Source organism: Corvus kubaryi, unplaced genomic scaffold, assembly GCF_017639235.1.
Source record: "Corvus kubaryi isolate FWS band 111438036 unplaced genomic scaffold, C.kubaryi_AGA036_p1.0 37256, whole genome shotgun sequence".
Classification (NCBI taxonomy): Eukaryota; Metazoa; Chordata; class Aves; order Passeriformes; family Corvidae; genus Corvus; species Corvus kubaryi.
The window spans coordinates 4,775,542-4,800,787 of NW_024581076.1; the positions used below are offsets into that span (position 1 = coordinate 4,775,542).

General features: G+C 40.9%; 1 protein-coding gene across 9 annotated transcripts in view; it reads left to right on the plus strand.

The window, feature by feature from the left end:
- GRIA4 (glutamate ionotropic receptor AMPA type subunit 4) overlaps positions 1-25,246 on the plus strand; it is a 216,966-nt gene that overhangs the window by 186,576 nt on the left and 5,144 nt on the right. The window contains exons 14-16 of one of the 9 annotated variants that reach the window (XR_006015325.1): positions 13,200-13,314; positions 20,287-20,401; positions 22,623-22,737. Coding sequence is in view for 8 of the 9 variants with exons in the window: in XM_042023807.1 (XP_041879741.1) it covers positions 13,200-13,314; positions 22,623-22,757; positions 24,093-24,227 (385 nt within the window). In the remaining variant the exon portion in view is untranslated. Of the gene's footprint in view, positions 1-13,199; positions 13,315-20,286; positions 20,417-22,622; positions 22,871-24,092; positions 24,276-25,246 lie in introns of those variants that run through there. The other 8 variants (XM_042023807.1, XM_042023808.1, XM_042023805.1 and 5 more) reach the window with 8 other exon arrangements.

Consider the following 25,246-nt stretch of genomic DNA (forward strand, 5'->3'; position numbering starts at 1 on the left):
AGTGTCTTTGGTCAAAGAAACTGTTCTGGAGAGAAACCTATAGGGAAATTGTAACTTCGACTAGGGGTTTCTGAAACAGTCTGTGGTCTATGACCTCATTTTTTGTGTTCCATTTAGAAAGCAATGACACAAATCTCCATCACCAGTGGACCCTACTCCATATGGCTTTTTTTTATTAAAATTGGCACATGGGCATGAGTTCAGGACAACAGTAATTATATTATTTGTATCTCCATATCCACTGTGGAGATCTGTTAGTACTTTTAGTACTGTGTTTTCTCTGTAGCCTGGCTGCTTGTATTTGAAACATCACGAGCATGAGTGTTACCATATTGATGTGATTGTGCTCAGTCCGACTGGTCTGAGAACTGCTATATTTGCATTTCACAGAGTGGTTTGGGTTGGAAGAGACCTTAAAGATCATCTATTTCCAACCCTGTGCCATGGGCAGGAACACTTTCTACTAGACCAGGTAGTGTAGTGGATGAGAGTAAGTGGGAGATAGTAAAGTCCTGGCGGAACCCTTGTATTGAGTTGACTGTGGCCTTTCCTTCACCACCACCAGTGGCAGTATAAGGACACAGAGCTGTGCAAAAGTGAAGATGCTCCATGCTTAAGTGGAACCTGCTTCCATGCTGGGGAAAGGTGGAGAGTTTGCTGCTGTGTACATGGCTGCATCGATGGTGACATCATATAGCTGGTTGCCAGAGGGATTGGATTGCCCTTGTAATCATTTCACCTGATCTTGGAGCGATGTTCAGCTGGCTTCAGGGCATTTTAATTATCAGCACACTGGCTATTGGACCAACCACCTCATCTGGTTGCTGGCACTGTTTATGTGTGTCTAAGCATATCAGATATTCCTCATTAACTTCTGCAATAATATTCAGACAGAAAGTCCTAGGAACTCTTCCAGCTAATCCCCATTTTGGCTGCTGACCAAATAAGGCTTTATATGGCACAACTGTAATTGCTTCATTTGTGTGGTGTTGATCTGCCATTAGGCAAAACACAAGCCAGCATTTCACTAGGGCACAAGTTATGCAGTATTCTTTATTGTTTGCATTGGCGTTTCAGCTCCAGTTCCTACCTGGGAAATGGCTCCCGTGTTTTTTTTCTTTTAGTCTCTACTTCTAATTAAAGTAATGAACTTCAAAGTGCTTGCATCATAATTAGACCAAAGCTTGAGAAAACATATCTTAGATGGAATCTTTCCATTTATTGCCTTCCTTCTAATCCTTCTTTATGGAAAACATCAGTATGGAGGCACAAAGAAGCATGTATGTAATGTTACAGAAGTCCCTCACGCCTCTTCTCAGTCTAAGTTTGGACCTGCCAGAAGTGTATCAACCGTACAAATCTCATGAATTATTGATCTGTTTCTGGCGACCATAAAAGTCAAGAATCCATCCTGATTTCTGTGCTGCCAGTAGCTTTTGGCATAGTGGCCGTGTTTCATTAATAACTTCACGGACATTGATGTCAGTGGATGAATTCCCTCAGAAGCAAACAGCAGTTTTGCCCTACAGCTTTCCCATGTGGAGTTGCTTTACTAGGAAAAAATTATTGAAGAGCTTGCTTGTATTACAGCACTTTCAGTACTGTACAGAATGCTGATGGTATTTGGCATCACAGTCATTTCATGCTTCATTCTCATTAAGGTGAGGCTAGGGCTTGGTGGCTGAAAGGTCTAACCAGACAGGCAAAAGGTTAGAAAGAGTACCTTAGAAACAGAACAAACATGGGCTTGTTCCTAAAATAAAGATAGAGACATTAATAGAACCACAACATCATAGAATCACAGAATAGTTTGGGTGTGAAGGGACTTTTAAGGGTCATCTAGTCCAACCCATCTGCAATGTGCAGGGACTGAGCCAGTTGCTCAGAGCTCAGTCCAGCCTGACCTGGAATGTTTCCAGGGATAAGACACCTCTCTGGACAACCTATTCCAGAGTTTTACCATCTTGTTTGTAAGAAATTTATTCCTTATGCCTAGTCTAAGTCTACCTTCTTTCCACCTAAATCTGTGCCCTTTAGCTGAAAACCACTACTCCTCATCCTGTTTTAGCAGGCCCACTAGACAGCTTTGTCCCCATCTTTCTTATTACTCCCCTTTAAGTATTGAAAGGCCTTAATAAGGTCTTGCTGGAGCCTGGTTTTCTCCAAGCTGAACACCTCCAGCTCTCTCAGACAGTTCTCATGGGAGGGCTGCTGCATCCCTCTGATCATTTTTTGGCCCTCCTCTGTACCCACTCCAACAAGTCTCTGTCCTTCCTGTCCTGGGGTCCCCAGAGCTGGATGGAGTACTCATGGGAGTGGAGGGGCAGAATCACTTCCTTTGGCCATGCTTCATTTTATGAATTCAACTGAATGTGGCTACTCCATGAATTCCTGAGAACAGCAGTAGTATTTTTTTTTCCAAATGCAGCTGCTGGGCAGATGGCAGAAGTTGGGGTTTTTTCTCTCCCTATGGGTCTTGCCACAGATACCTGTATCTGTCACCCTGAAAGTGGTTAAATGCAACTCTTTTTGTATGACTCTTCTCTGAGGACATCTCAGAAATATTAGCTAGGATAGAGGACTTTTATCATCTTTTATGGAGAATCATAAGCTGACAGTGACGTAGTTTATGAAAAAGGCATGCAGAGATGCTCAATTGAGCACTTTTACTTGTAGAAGTCACTCCATCATGCTCCTGATATTTTTCTGCCATTTCTGAGTCTTAAAGACATCTTACACTAATTAGGTGCTCTTGTGAGATCCTGATGCTTGCAAGAAGGAAAATACAGCAACATATGAGTAGAAAACAGGTGAAGACCATTTCAGATGTAGCTCCTCTTACCCATCATTGTATGTTCATAAATGGTGGATTCAGCCTTATATTAATGAAAAGTTGGAGAAGTCTGAGAGTGAAATCTTTTCAAATATTGCCAAATTTGAACCAAATCTCCAAAAATGCCAGATATGTTCAATACTGCATTAAAATCTTGGGTTTATTATTATGCCCTGCTACCCACTAAACAGAACATACATTTCTGTAGCATACTGAGATATGGGGCTGGTAGGAGCTAATTTTTGCAGTTAGCCCAGCAGGTTATTTTATTTTCCATGGTTTGTAGCAAGATTCAGCAGTGAGTTCTGACTCCTTTTAGAGGTCACAGTAACATTTCTTTTGGGATAGGTGATTCAACCTAGGACTGGGTCTTCCTGCAGAGGAAAGCTGTGAAATGCTCAGTCGAATGTACAATATTTCTGCCACTGCTGGGACATGTTGAATGGAGTGAAAAATTAGAAGCTGCTGAAACAGCTGCCACCTGCTTTGTTCTGGAAGATTTTGGTGTAGTACAATCTTCCTCTGCATAAGGTAACCAGAGCTGGTGATCCTAAAAGGCTGTGTAGCAATCCATCAGTGATATCAAACGGATTGAAGTGGATGTAAAGAAGGAACAACTTTCTAAGTTACAAGGAACCACACCAGATTTCTTTTCAATAAGCACTGAATTGCATCCAAACAAGGTATATTTTCCTACCCTCATTCTGGGTGAAAATAGTCACTTTGTGGTATTCAGAAGCATAAATTTAAAATGCCTTACAAATACTGTTAAGATACTATATAAAGGAAAATTTAAATCTTCCGGCCAAGGTCAGTAATGGTGAATAATGTTTCCAGTCCTGTAAAATCATCCATTTGAAAAACAATTAGATCAGTTGTGCAGGCCCTAAACTGCAGCATTTGGCTTTTTCTTGAGATGGAGAGACATAAGGAGTTTCAATATGTGCCTGAGTAACAAAACATAATGTCCTTGCAAGAGGCTTGCACTAATGCAGTCTAAGTAGGAGAGGAGAGGGACAGCGTGAGACATGATGGATCTTCACTGCTGTGACCCTCACCTCAAGCTGCTACTCCCTGACTTTCAGCAGTGCTTATCCAACACAGATGGAACCTCTGCCTGGCACTGAACCACATGCTGTGCCTTGCCATGAAACCCCTACCTGTCTGTGCAAATACTGCCATTTTCTGTCAGTTGGGGGACCCTAAACTTAGGAGTTGCTGGAGAGGCAGGTGAAACAGCATCCAAACATCCTGCTGCCACAAAACTGTGAGTGGAGGTCTGCTCCACCTAAGGTATAAAAAGCAAAAAGCTTTCTGCCAGCCATGCCAGAGATGAATGTTGCCCCATCTGAAAGCATTGTGTATTGGGGGGGAGAGACATGTACTTAAATATGCTCATTTTACACATTTCCATTTTAAAAATATTACTGTAAATGCTCTCAGCAATATAAAATGTATAAAAACCACAAATGGATCAGGCTAACTAATGTTTCTGAGGTGAAAGTTTTGAGGCACTTGGCAGTGGGCTAAGCTTATCCTGAGAGCAATTCCTGCAGCATGGAGGCAGCGTTACACTGGTGCTCAGACACTTCTGAAAAATATCACTCAAGCGAGGGATTTGCTGAGGGTGGTGAGATGCTGGCACAGGTTACCTAGCTTTGTGGATACCCATTCTCTGGAAGTGTTTAAGGCTAGGTTGGATGGGGCTTTGAGCAACTCGGTCTAGTGGAACATTTCCCTGCCCATGGCAGGGGAGTTGGAGCTAGATGATCTCTAAGGTCCCTTCCAACCCAAACCATTCTATGATTCTATGACTCTAAACCTTTAAAACATATACTCTGAGTTGCAGGTGTTAGACTGCAGCAGCCTACTCACATAATCCTTGCTGGAGCCAGCAAGAAAAAATGTGCTTTGAAAGAAAAAACAAAATGCACTGCTAATGAGAACAGGATTAGGTAGTTGTTAGCAAAAATTATAATAGCTCAGACTTGGGAGAAACTAGCATTTCTGCTGCTGCTTAAGACTGTGTACTGAACCAATATGAATAGTTTCTCTAGGGAAAATTTTATGTGTTTTTTATTTACAGCAAAGCTTTGTATAAAACTGAGAAACAAGCTGAGTTGCAATCCCAGGTCAGCTGCTGTTGGTTTTACACAAGCAAAATATATATTTAATTGCTTGTGCCAAGAAATGTTTGCATACTGTAATTGGAAGCTTTCAATCTGTAAAACAGCTTTCAATCTATATAAATACTTTAAACTACAGTCATCGGACCTCTAGCTGGTGTAAATTGTCAGAACCTCTTTGAATTCAAAGTAGCTATGGCAATTTTTAGCAGCAGTGGGTCTCCCATTAATTGGAATTCCTGCTGATCCTCAAGGTGCCAGTTTGGCTCATATTTGTTTACAAAGCTCAGCTCGAGGAACTAAACTGTGTACTATACTTAGGATATACATAGAAGCTGTAAATACTCACTGCCCCTGGAAATTAACCATCTTATTTGGATGGATGAATGAAGAGTGCTATACTTATTTTAATTAGCCACAATTGAAAAGTATCTGAGCGCTGCCATAAATTTCCCATCTCTAAATAAATATACATCCTTATAAAAATACTTTATTCTTATTTTTTGACTAATATTTTGATATATTTTTCTGTAAAAGGTGTTTTAAATGCAGTTGGACAGGGGATTTTAAGATAATGTTTTTAAAAGGCATCGGCTTCTAGTGCAGCACAGAACCTGCCCAGAACTTTTTTGCAATACTTTGGCTTTCTACAGGCCAGTCAGTTCTTCAGGGGTATGTGAATTTTGCAAGATGGAATTCAGAAGGCATCCACTGTTCTGGTGGGTCCTTAGCTGGGCCTGAGCATTCTGCTGAGATGGCTGATCGTGTCCTTTCTTTGATAAGCATGATTATAGAAATGGAAGAGCGTAGCAGAAAAGCCTGAGAGACCCACTGCAGAAGAGCTAGTATTATTGTGGAGACTTACAACATGAATGCTAGCAGTTGTTTATTTAATAGAAATGCTGGCCAAGCTGTGACAGCAAGTGCCAAGGACTCTATTTTGTTTGAGCTAACATATGAAAATGTTTAATGACTGCTGTGCTTCAGTATTTGAAAACAGTTTTTTTCATATGAGTAACATGAGACCATGCAAACCTTTATAAATCCCAGTACAAATATTACCCCTGTAAGATCTTGAATGTATTTAAGAAGACATGCTTTTAAAGCAGGCCTTTTGTCATTAAAGTTTAGGTTATTTTTCGTGTAAAAATGTTCATGCATTAGCTCTCCTTTTTAATATTTACATTATTGATCCTTCAGGCCTTCTGAGTACAGTGATATAAGCTTTTGCTACATCTTTCTCGTTAACAGAGTGCTTGTTTCATTCCTAATTTATTAAACATATTCAGCCAGTGCCATGCAGCTTTACACTTAATTTCTCTTGATGAATTGTCGAACACCCTTAAACTGCACTACATTTGCGTCATGTTACAATCTGCCATCAGTGCTTTTCAAAATATGGATAAAATAAACAGCTCAAAAGATGTGCAGGTCTTAATTTTTTGCTTGGTAAGGTTGCATTTTAATTCTTCCTGTTAAAAATCATTTGAATGGATGATAGATACAAGCTATAAAAATGCACCCACTTGTGTCTCACTAAGCACATTTAAGACAGATCTTCAGCTGCATCCTGGAAGCGCTAGGCTGGCGGGTGAGGAGAGGCTCCTGGCAGCTGTGGCCTCCTCTTCCCAAGCCACCTGGGCTGGATACAGATTAGATCATGAGAGAATAACTGCAACTCACATCACTGAAATAAGGTCACTGAACTTGGCTTTACCGAGCGCCCTCTCTGCCTTGTCTGGCGGGAGGATGCCCTCCAGCCTGCACCAGAAGTGCCCAGGGGCTGGTCTGAATGATGGCTGCACGAGCAGGTAGCTGGGAGAGACATCCAAAGTCCAAGGAAGAAAATGAGCTTGGATTTGCTTGAGACACATCATCAATTGCCAACAGTGATATTGCAGTCTCAGGAAAGCTTGTTCCTTTAGTGGTGAAGCACCACCACATCTGTGGGTTTACTTCCCATTGTGCAGTAGTTTTCTGATCGCCCCTTCTTACCAGGCACCAGTTATGTAGGAGTATATATACAACAAACTTACAGGACAATGTGGTCATGTATTTTATCATAGTAGAAAGGAAGCCTCAGTTATTTTGCCAGTTGGTCCATACTTCATGTATGGCCCACCTATGGGGCTTTGTTCATGTAACATTCAGGTACTCCTTGTTGAACCTTTTTGTATGTTCAGAGAACCTGAGGTTAACCAGAGATGCCATCTCTCTGCACCACATGACTTCTAAGTGACTGAGTGATTTCTGAGACTTTGAAATCCCTTGTGGGAAGGATTTGTGAAAAGCCTTTTGGAGGGTTGGGGTCTCTGCTCTGTTTCTACGTCAGCAGCTGCAGTGGCAGCCCCAGCATTACTGGGACGATGGGCTGGTCAGTGTGGCTGCAACAAGGCTGTCTTTGTGTATGTAGGGTCTCATTAGTGAGTCATGTTATTTTTGCACATCTTGCTCGTTCACTATTGCAAGTGAATGACATCCTCAGCTCTAAGCAGTGAAACAACAGTGCCGCCGTCTGTGATGATAACTGCAGAATTGTGCTAAGAATCTGCCCAGGATGCAAGGAAGTATTTCTGATATCTAACATGCCGGTTACACGGAATTTATGAGACTTAAGTTCAAGAAAGGGATTCACGAAAATGTCAAAGCTGTTTAAATAGCCAAGACATTTAAGTTTTCCTGGCAAAGCTCTACCGGCTGCCTAAAAGATTGTTATTAAATGCCTACAGCAGAGATTCTGCCTTTGTTGTAATGAGCACTTACAGACCTGTCTGTGCCTTTATGCCAGTATTCAGTATTTAGTATTCAAAAGCAGATATTCTGAGACCTTACGTCTGCCTCCATGAACCAGGCCAAGGCTGAATGCTTGAAATTGTATTTGGGGATGATGCTGAATGGTGCAGATGGGTGGTGCTTTCCACCTACCCTATGAAGCATGGTGCGTCCAGAGATTTTGGGAACTCAGTGACTTAAACGCAAAGCAGCTGTATCTGAGAGTATACATATTTGCATACAAGTATACACACATCTGGATACATACTCAGCCTAACCAAGCTGGAGAGAGTCTTTTCTGTCTGTTGTGTGTATTCAAGCTCTGGGTATTAGGGTGTGAGAACAGACTTGATCTTATTGAGCAGAATGCATTTAATGTCTTAGTTCCTGATTTCTAAGGAGTGCTGAGTTTCTGTGCTGAAATTGATGTTGAAAGTGTTGCATTAAGCAAAATTTGGTCTCCCTTTTCATGATGTTCCGCTATGACTGTCTCGGATTTCCAGCAGTGCTTGTGATGTGTGCTGTGGTGGTCCCTAGCCTGGACCTCCATCTCATTCCCTCGTGGTGCAGGGACCAATGTGTGTGTTTATCAGCTGTGGGAATGCCCCTCCTGGGGTTGAGCATGTATATGAGCTGGATACCACAGTGTTGTGCACCATGGTGTTCAGGTCATTTGTTGCATGCCTCCCTCACTGCTTCTTACAGGCTGAAGTCCAACAGATAGGTCAACTGCTAACCATTGATGTGACTCAAATTCAGTGGAAGTCAAAGCAAACCGCTCTGCCTGCTTCCCTGGGCTTTGGGCAAACACCCTGGTGCAACTCTTTTGGGTAACAAATGAGATATCCCTGTTTGGAATCACTGATGTTATTTTGTAGTCACGTTGTCATCTGTCTGTGCAGTGTTATCTTTTGATAACTATATAAGGTGTATCTGCAGTTGGCACAGATAGGCTCTTTTAAAAAAAAGAAGTGATACTAATTAATGTTTTAAAGTGCTTACTGCTGTTTATTTATAGGGAGATGGACAATGATTTTAAATGAGTGATAATGATTTAATTCTCATCAGGTTTTTCATACTGTAATTCTAAAGGCTGCTTAAAAGTAGCTGTGATCCACACATTGAAATCACTGTCCATGCACCCAAGAACTTGTGAAGCGAGGGCTGCAGTTTTGTCTGAACTGGCTTGACTATTGCATACAAGGACTCTGTTTTCTTCTGAGTAATGGAAAAGGCAGGACTGTGCAGTGACACCAAGCATTAAGAGTCAAATATTAAAGCCCTTGCTTGCTTTCTACTATTAAACCCTCACTCTCGCAAAGATGTCAGTTCCTTTCTTGAGGAATACATTTTCTTTAGTGGGAGTTTGGACTAAGTGTGGTATTGAGGATACAATCCTAATTTTTGAGATGAAAGAAAAGTTTCTGCCATGGAAACTCAGGTTTCCAAATGCCTTCGTCTGTGGCAGAACGAAGCATTGTCTAGGTTGAGTACGGGTGATCTAGCCTGGCTCTGAGGTCTTGGTATATAACTTTCAATGCAGTCATCACTGCATGTTTTAGGCTCTCAGTTATAAAATACCTGGGAGGTACAGCAGCGTTGAGCAAAGGGTCTCTGTGTTTTGCTGACCAGAGGGAAATTATTTATTTCCACATGTTGAGGTGGACCTGGATAACAAAGCAACAGAGAAAGCAGTGTGAAACTAAGCTGGTTTTACATGGCCTGCTAGACATGATGAGGATAATAATGTGTTACATTTATAAACAATACCGTTAATTTCAGAGCGATGATTGCAGCTTAAATCCACATTTACTTCTTCATCCTTTTTATTTCCATTTCTCTATTGTGCTGTGAAACTGTCTATGGATATGGCTAATAACCCAGCTAAATAACCCTCTCATGAATGGGTTTCATTCATTTATTTATTTATTACTCTCGGATTACTATCAACCAGCTGCAGCTTCTCTAAATGACTGTGGGAAAATTTTCCTTGATGATCTTAATGCTGTGAAAGATAAATTTGACCATTTGCCAAGTGAGGAAGCTCTTTCCCTTCAACATGAAAATTAAACATGAAAACTTATATTAGTTGTCAAAGACATCACCTAGTTGTTTTTAATTCATCTTGGAATATCCAAATGAAAGGTGTAAGTAGACACTATCTTGAAAAAAAGTTGTAAATTATCAGGTAACATCTTCACCCAAAATAAGATAAAGAGTGAAAAGAAAAAACTTTCCAAGGATTTCAGCATAAGGACTTTGTCTAATTTGGTGAGCTTTAATGTTCACACTTGACAGACTACAGCTAAGAGGAAATAGTTTGAAGATGCTTTTTTCAGATAGACAGATTGATAGGGCTTCCCATCTGCTTTAAAATCAGACTGAGATTAAAGTGACTTGTTGAATTGAGAGTTAGTGACATTCCTTGAGATACATTTCATTTTTCGTGGGAGTGATCAATCCTGCCTGCATCTGTAGAACTGTCAAAGCAGCTGCTTATGTAATTGCTGCCCAGTGTGACAATTCAACATAGCAGCATTAAATTAGACCTTGGTTTGGATCCTGTTGAAGCAAGTTTTGACATTGACTTTGTAGACAGCAGGCTCCAGATATATATCTAAGCCATTTTCAGAATAAGTAATGTTGTTCAGCGTTAAAGAAATTGTGTTTCCAGGATCATCTTTCATCTATGGCCCACTCCCAATGTCCTTAAAAAGGTAACGTTTATGTTTAGTATACTGGAAATCTGTCTGATAAGTGGCAAGGCTGGCCACACAGTTACCTTTCTGAATGGGGCAAACAGACTGAAAGCACAGGCTTTGTAGTTAGAGCTGAGTATGGAAAATCTGTAGTAAATATGACTGGTTCAAAAGCAATTGCTTCCAAGAACAAAAGGGACAAATGAACAATTTCATTCCCATTTTGCAATTGCTTCTCTCCCTCTGGAGTGTGAACCATAATTAGAGCACTTATACAAAATCACATTTGTCAGTCTGGCTGCTAAATTCCCCTTAAAGATTAATCCACAAAGAGCATTCTGTTATCACTCCCACTACAGTTCTCATTTTCACTTTCAGGGACAGACAAGCAATTACTTTATCTCTGTTAAAAATCTCATATAAATCTAACTGCAGTGAAGTTAGGTAACATCAGATCTACACACAAGCGGTTTCCAAACCATTCCTTCATGACCAGCCAGCAAGGACCTGTCTTTCATCCAGGAGGAGCTTTATAAAAAGCTGGTACCAGAAGACAGTAAAGGTCTGTCCTGAAGCTGACATTTGTCCCACAGATGGACCACTGTAGTAAGGGACTCTGCATAAGCTGTAAAGTACCATTGTCTGTACCTGTTTGCCAGGAAGATATCTCTCTTAATAAGTGTGAGAAAAATTTCTGTTCTAAGACCAGAAAGGACCCCCAGGGACCACAGACCTGCCATCTCTAGAGATGCTGAATCCCAAGCCCCATTGTCTTCTGGTGCCATATGATTTGACAGAGCCCTGCTGTCAGAGGATCTCTTCCTGGCCCATCTCCAAGTGCTTTGAAGGTGTTGCATCCTCTCATTGTTGTTGAAGTGAGGATGCCATTGACAGTCATAGTTCTTGTCATATCCCTCTCAGACAGATCTTGAGAGCATTAAACAAATTTGGAGAGAGAAACTCCATCTTTCTCAACCCCACATCATCCCCAAAGAGCAGTAGTTAAGCTACTGACACCTCACAAATACTTTGGAGATTAATTGTGCCACTGGCCATGTGCCTCTGCAGATCCACAAGCAAGCCTGGACAGACACCCATCAGAGAGAGTGTACATGTCTGATAGGCATGGGTGCACTGGGGACCTCTGGACATAAAAATAGGAAGATGCAGTTTTACTGATACTGATGTAGTTGTGTATCATTAGGATATGTGACTGTTTAGGGTCTTAGTAATACAGATAGGAAGTCGTACACTTAAACAAGTGAAAAGTTTCCTTTGGAGATGATGAAGGCTGCATAATAACCTTGGCAGATTAGTTATCAACTGATTTTAAAATGCTACATAGTGACTACAGTCACTATCATAAATCCAGATGCCTTACATTTGGGTTTGTATGATGGTCTATACTGTCTAACCTCTGCCATCCAGTCCTGATGCTCTCTGGACACCTAAAGGGAAACCTCTGAGCATACACAGAAGCACCTGCATCCTAGGACCAGCTGTGTCCAAGTTCTTGGCTGAGTTTCAGTATGATTTCAGCAGCCTTGAGTTCATACAGAAGCAGTGGTTCTGTGCTTTAGCCTTCATGTTGGCAACGCCCCTCTGCCTGCAAAGATCCAGTCTCTCTCAGGTATTTCTCTCATCTAAAAAAAGAGCATTTAAACATGATATGGAGGACACCAGGCTCACAGAACCCCTTTCATTCTGTTATGCCCATGCCACTGTGCTGCTAGCAAAGCAGGATTTGTCTTTCATCCAGTGGTAGTATAACATGTATAAACTCTCCAGGAAAAAGTCCTCAGGATGTCCAGAAAATCTTCTTGTATCTCACGTCCTCAGGACGTCCAAGAAACCTTCTTGTCTCTTAGCACTTAGCTAATTGGCTGGCTTTGCTCTTCCCAGTGCTTGAGCTTCAGTTTGACTGCACTGTGCCCAGGTTTCCCAGCGCGGACACCCTTCACCACCACCTTCCTTCTCCATAGCACAGGTGCTCTTCGGGCTGGGACACAGGGTGCTCTCCCAGAGTAGCAGGGCAGTCCCTAGAGTCATGGCACTAAGCTAGACCCCAGGCCTTGCCTTTCATCTAAGTCTCTAATCTGCAAGGGAGCAGGACTCTAGAGCCTGCATCTCAATGTACAGATGTGCCAAGAGCAGGGCTTCAGACAGACCTCTGTTCACCTTTGTCCAGTGCTCTCTATTGACTGGCTCTTAGTCAGTGTGTGAGCTGTTAGTGCTCCTCCTAAGCTCTTCCTCCCACGGCCTGTTTCTGCAGCCCTAATCCATAGCTTGTGAGGGATCAGTCTGAAGTGCTACATGTCAGAACTGTAGTAACACAGTGACTGGCAGTGTCTAGCACTGGCAGTCTGGATCTTGCCTCTTTAGTACGTGGGGATACATTTTCTCATCTGCTTGAAAAAACAGCCTGGGCCCACACTGAACGTACTTTAAATACAGATTCAAATAAATCGGTGCAAATTGTTTTTAATTCCGGGCAGAATTTTATCATCATTTTCCAAAAATAGTTTGGGTTGGTTGATAGAATTTTTGCATTAAAATCCAAGCTGTTCTGAAAATCGTTTCTACAACTGGAAACACATTTTTCGCATTTGGAAGTAACCACAGTTATTTGTGCTGGCAAGGGCTTTGAAATATAGAAATGAGAGGTTTATTTAGTGTGTGGATCAAGCTTATAAACAGCTTAAGTCCTCATTCCTTCTAACATCTTAACAGCTGTGCAGTTTCTTACAAAATATGTTTTATCGTTTCAAGAAATGCTGTTAACCTCGCAGTTTTAAAACTGAATGAACAAGGCCTCTTGGACAAATTGAAAAACAAATGGTGGTACGACAAAGGAGAATGTGGCAGCGGGGGAGGTGACTCCAAGGTTAGCCTCAATGTCACCAAAAGCGGGTAAACAGTATGTGAAGTAATTGGTGCATCTGCTGGGGTCTTACCTGCGATGAAACAGCTTCACCAGTAGCACAGCACTGCTGGTACCTGCAGCTGAAACGGAGGTGTATGCAATTACTGTCAAAGCAAAAATATTCGCATTTGTTTAAGCACCCCAAGGCGAACTTGTAAATCACCAGTTTTCAGAAACCTGCATCTTCTGAAATTGTGGCGAGCCTTTTCCAAGCTTGCTCTTGTGAACAAGCAGTAAAATACCTTCAGAAGCCTGCTCACCAGCTAAGACTTTTTTCCTACCATGTGGTACTACTCAATATTTTTCAGTGACGTTAGGGGAAAAGAGCAAAAAATCAGTGTGACTATCTCTGAGGGGTAATTTAATGTATGGTCCAGGCTCAGGAATCCACTATTGACACAAACAGTACTGCTACAAATTACAATTTTCACAAGTATCCAAAATAGGAAGACAAATTTCACATAAAATATCTTCATGCTGACATTTTCTGATATCTTTCCAACAAACTGAAATCCATGGTGGTTCCCTAGGCATAATTTACCAGAATTTATTGGACAGGAATTGTAGGCTGCATGCTAGGCTGAGGTGTTAACAGCTTCACATTCTTTCTGCATTCCCCTGTCTTCCATATGGCCAGTACCAGTACTTCCTTGCCTTCTCACAGCTTCTTTTGAGAAACTGCCTGGTGCTGAAAAGAAGCAAAACATGTGGAAGGTGGTGAAGTGGGGGAGAATTGAAATACTAAAAACACCCCTTCTGTTCCAGGCAGCATGTAATAATATTTATTTATGTGCTTGTGTGTGAACAATATATTAAAGAATGCTGCACAGGTAGCTGTGCAGGCATAGAGATAGTCAGATATAGATGATTAAATTTGACTGATTTGTCAAACACAGTTTATCTAGCTTTCTTTACAGTTGCCTGCATATATTTTTTCTTACTATCTTCTCTCCTTCTTTAGTCCTCCTACTCTTTCATGCTGTGTCCTGGCCTCAGGGACCATCCCTTGGGCTGTACTGCACTCACCCAGAACTGGTCTCCTAATCCTCTTCACTTTGCCTTCAGTCCTGCTGCTCTACCTGTTTTTCCCCACACTGCTCTGCTCGCCAGTAGTCAGTTTCAAAAATGGTCTCTATTTTCTCTTCCAAAATGTTCAGATATATTAAACCTAATAGCACTTACCTCCACTCAGGCCTGAACTTTTGCATTACTGGGGGAGGGATTTTTTTTTTTTTTTTTAATGTCACAGGCAGAGAATAAAATCATTCAAATACCTCAATTTTCTTAGCGTATCCTCCTCATAAGCCTGCAGTGGTTGCAAAGTGAGATGAAAGCTAGATAGCAAACTAAGGATGTTGTTAACTTGCTTTCCCTGATTACCAGCCACAGGTTCTGTGAGTCATGAAGCAGGTAAAAAAGGGAGCAGCTCACAGTAGAAGGACAGGCAGAGTTTCACCAAGAAATGTCTGGAAGTGCTGAAGGAGCAAGTTTAGTGTGATGGAAAGTGACAGAAAAAAGAGTTGGGGGGAACAGGTAGAAAAGAAAGGCGAGGAATGTGGTTCAGGGCAAAACAGGGGACGTGTGAATGCAGGAGGGAGGAAGGAACACATTGCCCGTGGAAATAAACAATAGGTGACACAGGCAGTTCAGGATACAACAGACAATGTGGTGGGCGGGACAGTGTTAGCAAAGGATGGAGAACATGATGGAGCTCAACCCGTGGTTCTGGGACTATATACAGCCTGCCATGAGCATTCATATGACCTTGGGCCTGTCTCTTGCCACAGTTTTTCTCAGGCACAGCTGGGTGAGTAGGCAGTACCAGTGGTCCTGGGAAGCTCCAGGTCTATCACGTGCGTCCACTGCCTGCGTTTGGTAGAACCAGGCACATCGTGCAGGTGAGCAGCCATTCCCATGCTTGTCAAAGTCTGCATTGCAGCAGCATCTGGTCTTGGGTTATAAACTACAGCCAGGCTGATTCCCCAAAGGGTTACTTAGCCATTTATCATCTATAAAATTCATTTCCTTGTTCAGAAACAATCTTGATCAATTGAAGTCAAGACCCTTTCTACTGAATTAATGGAGCGCTCTAAGTATTTTAGGTTTTTTTCTGCTAGCAAATTATCATTAGTGGAATAACCAGGACACTATGCACTACTTTTGTAAAGCTGATAGCTACCAGCAAGTCCTGAACAGAGTTCCTACCTTCTCAAGAATACTTCTTTTCATTGTATGAATTTAAAAAGAACAAACCCTGAGCTTTTTTAGAAGCTCCAGTTTAAATTACAGGGCTTTGCACTCTCATAAAAGAGAATAAGAAACTCCTCTTCTCTTGAAATAAATACAGCACCTGAGGCTTGACTGATAACTGTGATGTTATTATTTGAGATTCATTAGTCAGAATATGAGAGTCTAGACCCACAATAACACTTCATGATACTACAGAGGACTACAGAAATGAGGGAGCTTCATGAGACTTTAGCTGTTCTCCAAAGGTTTGTATTGCTCTGTAAAACAAGATGTCTCCTACCTCCATTCTCTGCTCTTAAAAGGTCACCTCTAGCCTCCCCATTTATTGTTCCCTTTAAGGGACAATCTTCCAAAATTCAGAAAGACAGTTCAGAAAGCTGCCCTGTGTGAACCACCTGTGGTTTAGTGGTCTGATTAATTAGTTCATGGTTGAAGATAAAAGTGAGTTCCCCAAGTCATTTGAGTGCTTTTGAAAGTACTACCTCAGATCCTAACTGCGTGCCATCATTTCATGTGGTGCATGGGAAGGTACTGAAATACTGTTTCTGCCACTTTGCTCCATTTTTTTTATAAAAATGTGAGTGGGCAGAAGCTGTGATGATGAAAATCCCTCCAGTCTCTGCTGGCACCCCTCAGGAGAACACGGTGGCCCATGTTTTTTTCATTCAGCTGATGAGGCTGACCTTACACTCAATTAATGGCTCAGCCATGAGTGGGTAATGAAAATGCTCCTCAAGTATACCCATGATTGCATTTTTAAAATCTTTGTCTACCAGAATTCTATATTTGTTTCAGAATCACTCCGTATTGTGATTTAAATGTTATAATTGGCCATTTCTTGTCCTGAACACAGCTAGCTCAGAACTTCATTAATGCCATTTTAAAGCACTGTGATTTTGCTGATGTTGCTGGCTCAAAATCCAGCCTGAGGCTCTTAAAAAACAGCCCTTCCAACAGCAAGTGATTGATGACAGGATAGGAGGAAATGAGTAAGAAGCCAAGAGAAGAGGTAGAAGGGCTGAGAACATGATGAAAAGTTAGAAAACCAGTGTCCCTGTGCCCAAGTCAGGCCATGCCAACACCGACTTCAGCACGTGGGTGAAGAACAGGGTCTCCTGTGCTGTCATAACAGCAGTTTTGCACTATGGCTACATGGGGCAAATTCTTCTCCATAGATAAAGGGATATTTTAGTTACAATTTCTCATATATTATCCTTACATGAACTTGAGGCAGTTGGATCCTACGACAACAGAGATTCTCAGCAGCTGTACACTGGAAAAAAAACTACACTGATTTTCATAAACTGTGACAGTTTAATCTAGTTGAAGATTTAGCCCAACATTAGTAATTCAGGAATCACTAAACAACTTGAACAAAACCCAAGTATATAGACATTTTCCACTGCCATATTAAGTATGCAATACTTATGGGAATTTTCCACTGCCATATTAAGTATGCAATACTAATGGGAAATTTAATTATAAATGCTGAATTTGTCCCCTGTATATAACTTCAGTACATCACTCTTGCTCACATACAGCAAACCATACCAATTTTTTTGTTTTTGTCCCCTTTAATATCAGTGGGACTATTCACCAACTGACTGTGTAAGCAATGTAGTAACAAGTTGTAGTCTCTGAGTTCATGACTGACACAGTCAAAATAAGTGACTTGCCCCAAGAGCCTAGGCGATCTGGACATGCATCTCCAATAAGAGCTGTTGAGAATTTCCTACTAAAATCAAACAAACAAACAAAAGCCTAAAATACATTAAAATTCACTATACCTGCAATCACTTACCGTGGTTACAAAGAGGTGTATATATGCTGTGATTCTGAAAAACATAAGCAAAAAATCTTCCTTTTCCACTCTGCAGCCCCTTAGTCTGGGCTTCTTTTATTGGACCATGTGCATTTCCCATCACAGCTGAGTGATTTAAATTAGGACAAAAATCCTGTTTTGAAAGGGTAAAATATTTTAAATACATAATTTTAAGTTTTTCTCAGAATGCTTCTTCCTCATCACAGCTGGGAGTGTCTGAAGGCAGGTGTGTGGGACATGTCACACAGCCTTGCTAAGGCAGGCAAGAAAGTGAGGGGCAGCGAGCAGGCTTTCTTGAGCTTCAGCAGGTTCTTCATTAAGAAAGTTTTCCAGCAAAATAAGTGGAGAGGACAAACAGGGGCCCGGCCTCAGTCACATCACTGCTGTATCCCAGTGAAAAGTAGGAACATTCTCTGCTTACCATTGCCATCGAGACCAGTTATAAACTGAGGATAGCGTGGCAATTTAAAGTGTGAAACTGATTGTTTTTCCCAAAGGAAAACCTGAGAGCATCCTTGCAGGCACAATGCAGAAAGGATGACATTAAAGTCACTACAGTTGCAAAAAAGAAAATATTCCCTGCCTGTGTCAGGCTTTATGTGCCTAAACTGTTAGTGCTGAAAAAAAAAAAAAAGAAGCAAAGGACATGGAGACATCTTTTTTCTGACTTGTTCCCACCTTGCTGGTGGCCTTGATAGTTCATATCTATTCCTAGTTATCAGTTTAATCAGTTTAATCTGCAACAACTCCACAGGCTTCTGATTTTCCAAGTGAGAACTGTACCTGTATGCCACTTACCTTTGTCATAACCAGCCCTGTTACACTGATGGGATTTAGGAGCACTGGAATGTGGCTCAGTGCCAGTGCATCACATGTTACAGATGACAGCTATTCAAATAATATTAATTATTTTGCACTTGTACTAGAAGCCAGCAGAGGATCATGTTGACAGGCAACTTGCCAGCACCCCAAACCCACTCATTTCACAGCTGTGGGACTCTCATGTTCCACTGTCAACCTGCACAGCCTGCTGCCAGAAGCCTGAAGGCAAACTGTAAGTTTGAATACTGGAAAAGAGCAAGAAATGGGCATTTTCATTTCTAGAAGCAGAATATTGCATATGAATTAAATGTGTGGGATTTGGAAAGTGGATGAAGCTTTTCCTTTACTTAGAGTGATCACTTGAGGGTTCCTGGGAAATCCTCTCACCCAACTGTGGCTGTCAAAAATTTCTCCGACGCACCAAGGCCCCCTCAGCAGTAGATGAAGAGACAGGCATTGCAACATCATCCTTCGTGAAAACTGGTATCAAAGCCCACCATTTGGAGGTACCGACCTTTTTCTATTAACTGCAGGGAGGTCTGGACAGACAGGCAAAGCTTGGGGCACAATTTAGGGGTGAAAAAATTGAGGTGAGGTGAGTCGCTCCCCCCTCTTTAGGTACATATAGAAAGAGTAATCAGAATGTATGAAGATGCAGGGTCCCTAAAGCTAAGAATAGCATCCAAGGCTCAGAAGCTGTTGTGTATTAAATAGATATATATAAACCTGCACAAATACATTAATACATAAGCATTTGAGGATTTCCAGTTAAACCAGTTATAGAGTGTAACAAGCCCCTTTTCTCTTCAATGGAAACTATTTTAGTAGGTTCGGTTAAACTATACTAATTAATGTTTGCACTGGTTATTTATTTATTAAGCCTTGAATTTGTAAGTTAATGTTCTAGTAATGCATGGATTATGGCATATTATGGGAGATAAATTTTCCCATAGGAATCTGCCGGCACACACAGGATCATGTCATTTAACATCACCAGAAGGCTATCACATGCTATTTCTGTTTATCTCCCTGCTTCTCTGATATATATTGTGTTTGCATGCACACCTGCACATAAATAGATATCCATATGCCTACCACATTAAGAATTAGGCAATGATTTAAAGTGGAAAGTACATAAAATATGTCTGTTAATAATTTCATGCGTTTTTAAAACATATAGTGGTAGATCTGCATGAAGTGGGGCATTACCATAATACTCTGAGATGATTCAATGAGTTTAAGCAACTTCAGTGTAAACCCATAGCATTTCATGATTTGGAGGCATTGGATTAGGTTTCATTTCAGTATTAAACTCTGTTACACCACCCACAGCAAATGCCACCAGTAAAAAAAAGCTATTCCAAGCACAAATGTATCATCAGCCTGGACCCTTGAAATATTGACATGAATAAGTGAGATTTAAGGAAAAGCTTTAAATTTTAAAATAATGTTGAAACAGGAAGTGAAAATTGAAGACTCACTGTCCTTCTCAGCTGGGGATAAGGGGATCTTTGCACCTCTCCCCGCAAATTCTTTACATGCAGACCTCCTATTACAGGGCTGTGTTAAATGGTTATGGGCAGCACACTGCAGGAAGCATCTTCTTTTCTTGCCAGGATAATTTTGAGGGCAGTAAATGAAATACCTATGGCCTAATCATATTATTAGTTTGTATGCATACAAACTAAAAATAGATTGAAAGCAAGGAACACAAATTAATGTTTCCTAAGTCATATATGCAGTTGTCTTACATATATCTCTGAAGGGTATGTTGTTAATATGTCTAAGCCAATAGTTTTGGGTTCACAGTAATTGCATACTATTTATTTACAAATCTTCCCCAGCAGTATGTGCCTGTTACCTAAAGCGATGGAGCAGGTCCCGGTCATATGTCTGTCTCTAAACCTGGGCCAACAGTACATGACATAGCACCCACTGTGGCCTCTGCTCTGTCACTTTGCAATGCGATTCTATGTAGTTTTACTTGAATAACATAAAATAACATATATAATGTTATTTATGTTATTTTCCACGTGAAGAACTCCTGTAAACCTTGCCGTTTTGAAACTCAGTGAGGCAGGCGTCTTAGACAAGCTGAAAAACAAATGGTGGTACGATAAAGGTGAATGTGGACCCAAGGACTCTGGAAGTAAGGTCAGTCGCTACAGTTCGGGACCTACTATCGTGTTCACAAAGCAGTAGAGGAAGTAATAAACAAAATGACATAGAGATGAAATAAGCAGCTGTAGACACAGAATCAATCAGCTTTGGCCCATCTTGATGGGGGTCGCACTTTAATTTAAGGAAGCACTATTGCATTTTAAAGTCTTCAGTGATAAAAATCACCAATCATCATCCCACATATTCAGAGCATCTCCTGAAGAAATACAAAGCAGATTTTTGGGTTTGGAAGAGGCAGGCTGAGTTAGTTGTTTCCTTCCTTCCTGGAGGGGATGGACTTTTCCCATTGACTGCTTAGGAAATGTCCCTTCACATCTTCTTTTGGAGCTGGCCTACCTCAGCATTGTCTGAAACAGAGAAATGCTAGCAGGAAGGACTGCCTTTCATCACTGGCCAGGAAGGTGGTGTCTGGCTGCCTTTGGGGATGTCCCTGGCTCCTTGAGAGCCAAGGAAAACTTAAGTTGAGCTTTGAAGTGAAAGGCTTCAGTAGTTAATAGTTTCTTTAGCTTCCAGTGTTTATCCTAGTCTATACCCGAACAGTAATCCTGACAGCTCCAGGAAGCTGACAGCTCTCTATATGGGGACAGACCCAGAATCAAGTATTTTCTGATGGTTGGGAAACACCACAGTCAGTGCCAGCCCTGTATTTGGGGAGTCTGACATTTCTTCACAGTACCTGTCTCCATGCCAGCCTCTTCAGCCACAGCTAAAAGGAAAGAATGACAGGCACTGACTGCTTGCTGCCTGCATGTCCCGCGACTTACCTTGATAAAATTAGCATGGGAAGCAAGCTTTCAACACATTTCACTTTTTCTGGCAAGTGCTTTGAAAAAAGGAGTGAAAACCGTTTAAGAGGATGACAGAGTACCTGTAAATAACAGCTGAGAAAGCCTCAACCCACCACCTACATTAGGGCAGGTCTTTCTCAGTCCTGCCTCCTCCTTGTTTACAAGCACCATGTTAACAATTGCCACCAGGAACAGTCATCTCCAAGATACTCAGACTCCTCCTAGCCAGCTAAAAAGGCACAGACAAAGCAGAACCCGGCTATAAGCCCCAGTCACCTCTGTACGCCCATGGAAACCTTTACTGTGCTCATCTGCTGATTACACAATGAATAGTGCCTCTTTAAATTAAACATACAAATGTTTTTCAGTCTTCGTAAGTTAAAATTTCATAGAGATTACAATCAGAAGTTAAGTACTCTCCTTACTTTAGCTAAAGATTATATAGTCTGCGTAAGAATAAAGCTTTATAAGTATTTTAAGGCACACAATGTAGCATATGAAGTCAATCCTGAGAGAGTTCCTTGAGAACTGTGAAAAAAGCACATGGATTTCAGGTCAAATAAATGTGCTTCATAACTCAGCAGTGAAGTATAGAGAAATATAGAATAGTTATTTACTACAATACACCCAAGAAGGTGATTGTAAAATTACGTATATTTAATAATTTGCTAAAGAAAATCCTCACTTTTATCTAGATTATGAATAATGTATAAAATTGCATAAATTCATATTTAGAAGTACACTGTTACTGAGCTTAGTAGTCCATGGGCATATTCCAGAACTGTATCTATAGTAAAATAAAACCAAAATACAATAATAGGTAAGAGGCAAATATATCACAATGTGTATGGTACAGTGTGCACTTTAAAAGGAAGTGTTTGTTCAAAGAAAGAACTTAAGCCTTATTTGTTATTTTCACCTGTTTTTTAAGTATCAGAAGCCCAGTCTAGATCTTTTAATGCCTATCACAAGTACAATTACTGGTTTTTGTAAAGATCAAGCAGAGTCTTGTCTGATATAAATGGATTTCTGGATTCCGAGGCTTCTGAAGAGCTTTACATAAATGCAGTTTCATATCAGTGCTGAAATGTCCCCTAAAGAGAGCTAGACATGTCATTGTTTAATTCTCCACGTAATGGAAGTAATGCTTTGCAGGAAGCAAGCAATGACATCCTGATATGTTGGCAATATACTTAGAATATTTTTTATGCCAACCAGGAAAACTAGTTGCTTAAAATATATTTTATAGATCCAGATAGGTCAAAATTTGCTGAAGTATGTACACAACTGTCATTAAAATTCAGCTTAACGTTGTTATTTATGTCTATTTCTAATGTTTTAGTGTGTGGTTTGTGCTTCTTGGGATCCATTTTCCAGGGTTAACTGTGTCACTTCTGTTTTCCCAGGACAAGACGAGTGCCTTGAGTCTCAGCAACGTTGCTGGAGTCTTCTACATTCTGGTTGGAGGCTTGGGCTTGGCAATGCTGGTGGCTTTGATAGAGTTCTGTTACAAGTCCAGGGCAGAGGCGAAACGAATGAAGGTGGCAAAGAGTGCACAGACTTTTAACCCAACTTCCTCGCAGAATACCCAGAATTTAGCAACTTATAGAGAAGGTTACAACGTATATGGAACCGAAAGTATTAAAATTTAGGGGTAGGACTTAGGGCCTACTACAGCGAGTGGGTGATGCATCTTGTAACGCAGTGTTGTGACATGTCTGTCTAGTGGTGCTTGCTTCTGAACAGAGCTTTATATTTTGAAAGATTTCAGTGCAAAGTGGTTCAGTTCTTTTGGCTGCAGATGTACAGTATATTATTCTATGTTGCTAATAGACATCTGCATTGCAAGGAATTTTTAACATGAAAAATACATTTTGAACAACTCAAAGTTGTCAAATCAGTTGAGAGATGACAACTATTTTAAATGAGAAAGTAAATATTCAGAGGGCCAGTTTTTCAGTACTTGATTGGAAAATTGTTTTCCTAAAGGTTTGCACTCTACTAGTGACAAGTTGCTGCAAGCCTGTATTATTCAATTTTGGCCCTGTCTGTAACCAAGATTTAGGATAGGCAACATCACTGAACCATAGTTAACCTAATGGAAGAAAAGGCACTGTTACAAGAAGTCTAAATGTTGTTTTACCTTCTCTCCCTCCTCCCCTCTCTGTTCCTTCACCCTCCCTTTGATACATGTTTTACGCTAATTGTGCGGCTTCCTCCCCCCCCCCCCCATATCGTGCTTCAGGTCAATTTTTGCCCAGAATAGTAGTCACAAAAAGTCACTAACCAGTGAATAGACCCTGATTATCATCCTCAGCTTTCAGTAACCAACCTCCTTACCTAGGTCAAGACTAGTGTATTTTAGACATTCATGCAGTGATTTTGGAGGCTGAAGCACTGATGCTGCCGAGCTGCGTCCTGCATAGCTCCCCTGAGTAGGTGTGCAGGGATGGGTTACTAATGTACTTGCTCTCATCCATACAGTGAGTATCTTGCCAACTAATCATTAGACAAATCAACTCTCTGACCTTTGGAAATGGTATGCAGCAGCAAATTGAGCTTCTAAATATAACTTTTACGTAGCTCCCAAGCTATGCTGGCTGCTTTATAAGTGAATGTGCAGCTAGCACCCCACTCTGTCATGCTAGAGCTCCCTTGCCTTTGCAAATAGCAAGCCACATGTCTCCTCTGTTAACAAAAATCTTCAGCTACATTTTCCTGAAATCACTGAGCCATCCCTATAGTGGAAGTAGGAAACACAAATCTAGGGAAACGAGATTAATAATATAATACTTATGATGCCGCCTAGAAAAAAAAAATGCTTGTAGAAAACCACTGGAGATACACTTATTATTTTTTATTTATTATTTATATAGCGCTGGAGTAGACGGCGCTGTACAATAGGTGAAGTGTGCCAAACACATAACAGGTCCCTGTCCCGAGGAGCTTACAGCCTAAAGGCACAGCCGGTACAGTACCGAACCATACAGTACAGAGCAAACACAGAGTGAGCAGAGAATGCTGTTTGAGCAGGATAGCTGGAGCGCTGCGAGGAATAGGTGGGTTCTCGGGGCGCGAGGGAGGGGGCTGGCTGGGAAACTCTGCCCAACACACTGTTCTGTGTAGTTTTCTTTTCTTCCCTGTTCTAGAAGGAGTCATGACCCTGGGTATATTCTGATTGTAACAGAGCTGCCAATTTCCCCATGTAAAAAAAAGGTGTTAGCTGTGCACTTTGTTCACTAGTGAAAATGTGAGCCATAGTATGTGTCAAGAGGACTCCAAGAGTATAGGCCAGTGTTCATTACTCTGAACTGGGAACCAGGACTTCCAGATGCTAATATTAATCTCCCAAGTCCACTCCCTACTGTCAGCAGTAAGGGTCTTAAAAAGAAGTAATCCTCTGCAAGTCATTGTGCAAAATGCAAGTGAGGGTGGTTTTTTTAGTGATGTGCTCACAACTCAGAGTGTCCCCAGGCTGGTGTAAAAGCAAGAATTCCAGAAAACATATTTCTTATCAAGTTTACAGGGTGCAATGCATTCAAAATATGGTCTTAAAAAAAAAAAAAAAAAAAATTAAGCTTTCATTTAAATACTGACCTGACTCCAATTGGCTGAGCATGCTAAACATGGCATGACTTGACAATCCCCACAGTTGTCACCTAGCTCTGTGATTCCAGTGCAACAGACACTGATTATACTTGCAGAATTTTTTTTAGTCTTAGTGTTTTCTTGTAATAAAAAATAGAGCTAACTAAGTTTTGTATTTAAAGGAAAGATCATAAGCACCTTACTCTAAAGTTTGGATTTCTGTGGGATTTGTTGCAACACAGAGATGAAGTCCTATTGGAAAAATATATTTTAAACAACACAAAAAAAGATACAAAAACGTTGCATTTTGTTTTATTGAAAATCATTTTTGGGTCAGTCAAAACTTCTGATAGTTAACATTTTAGGGTGCAGACTTTTAAAATTCACAAAAAAGTTACAAGGATTTTGAACAAATATTTACAGACTTCTGAAATTTTTTTCT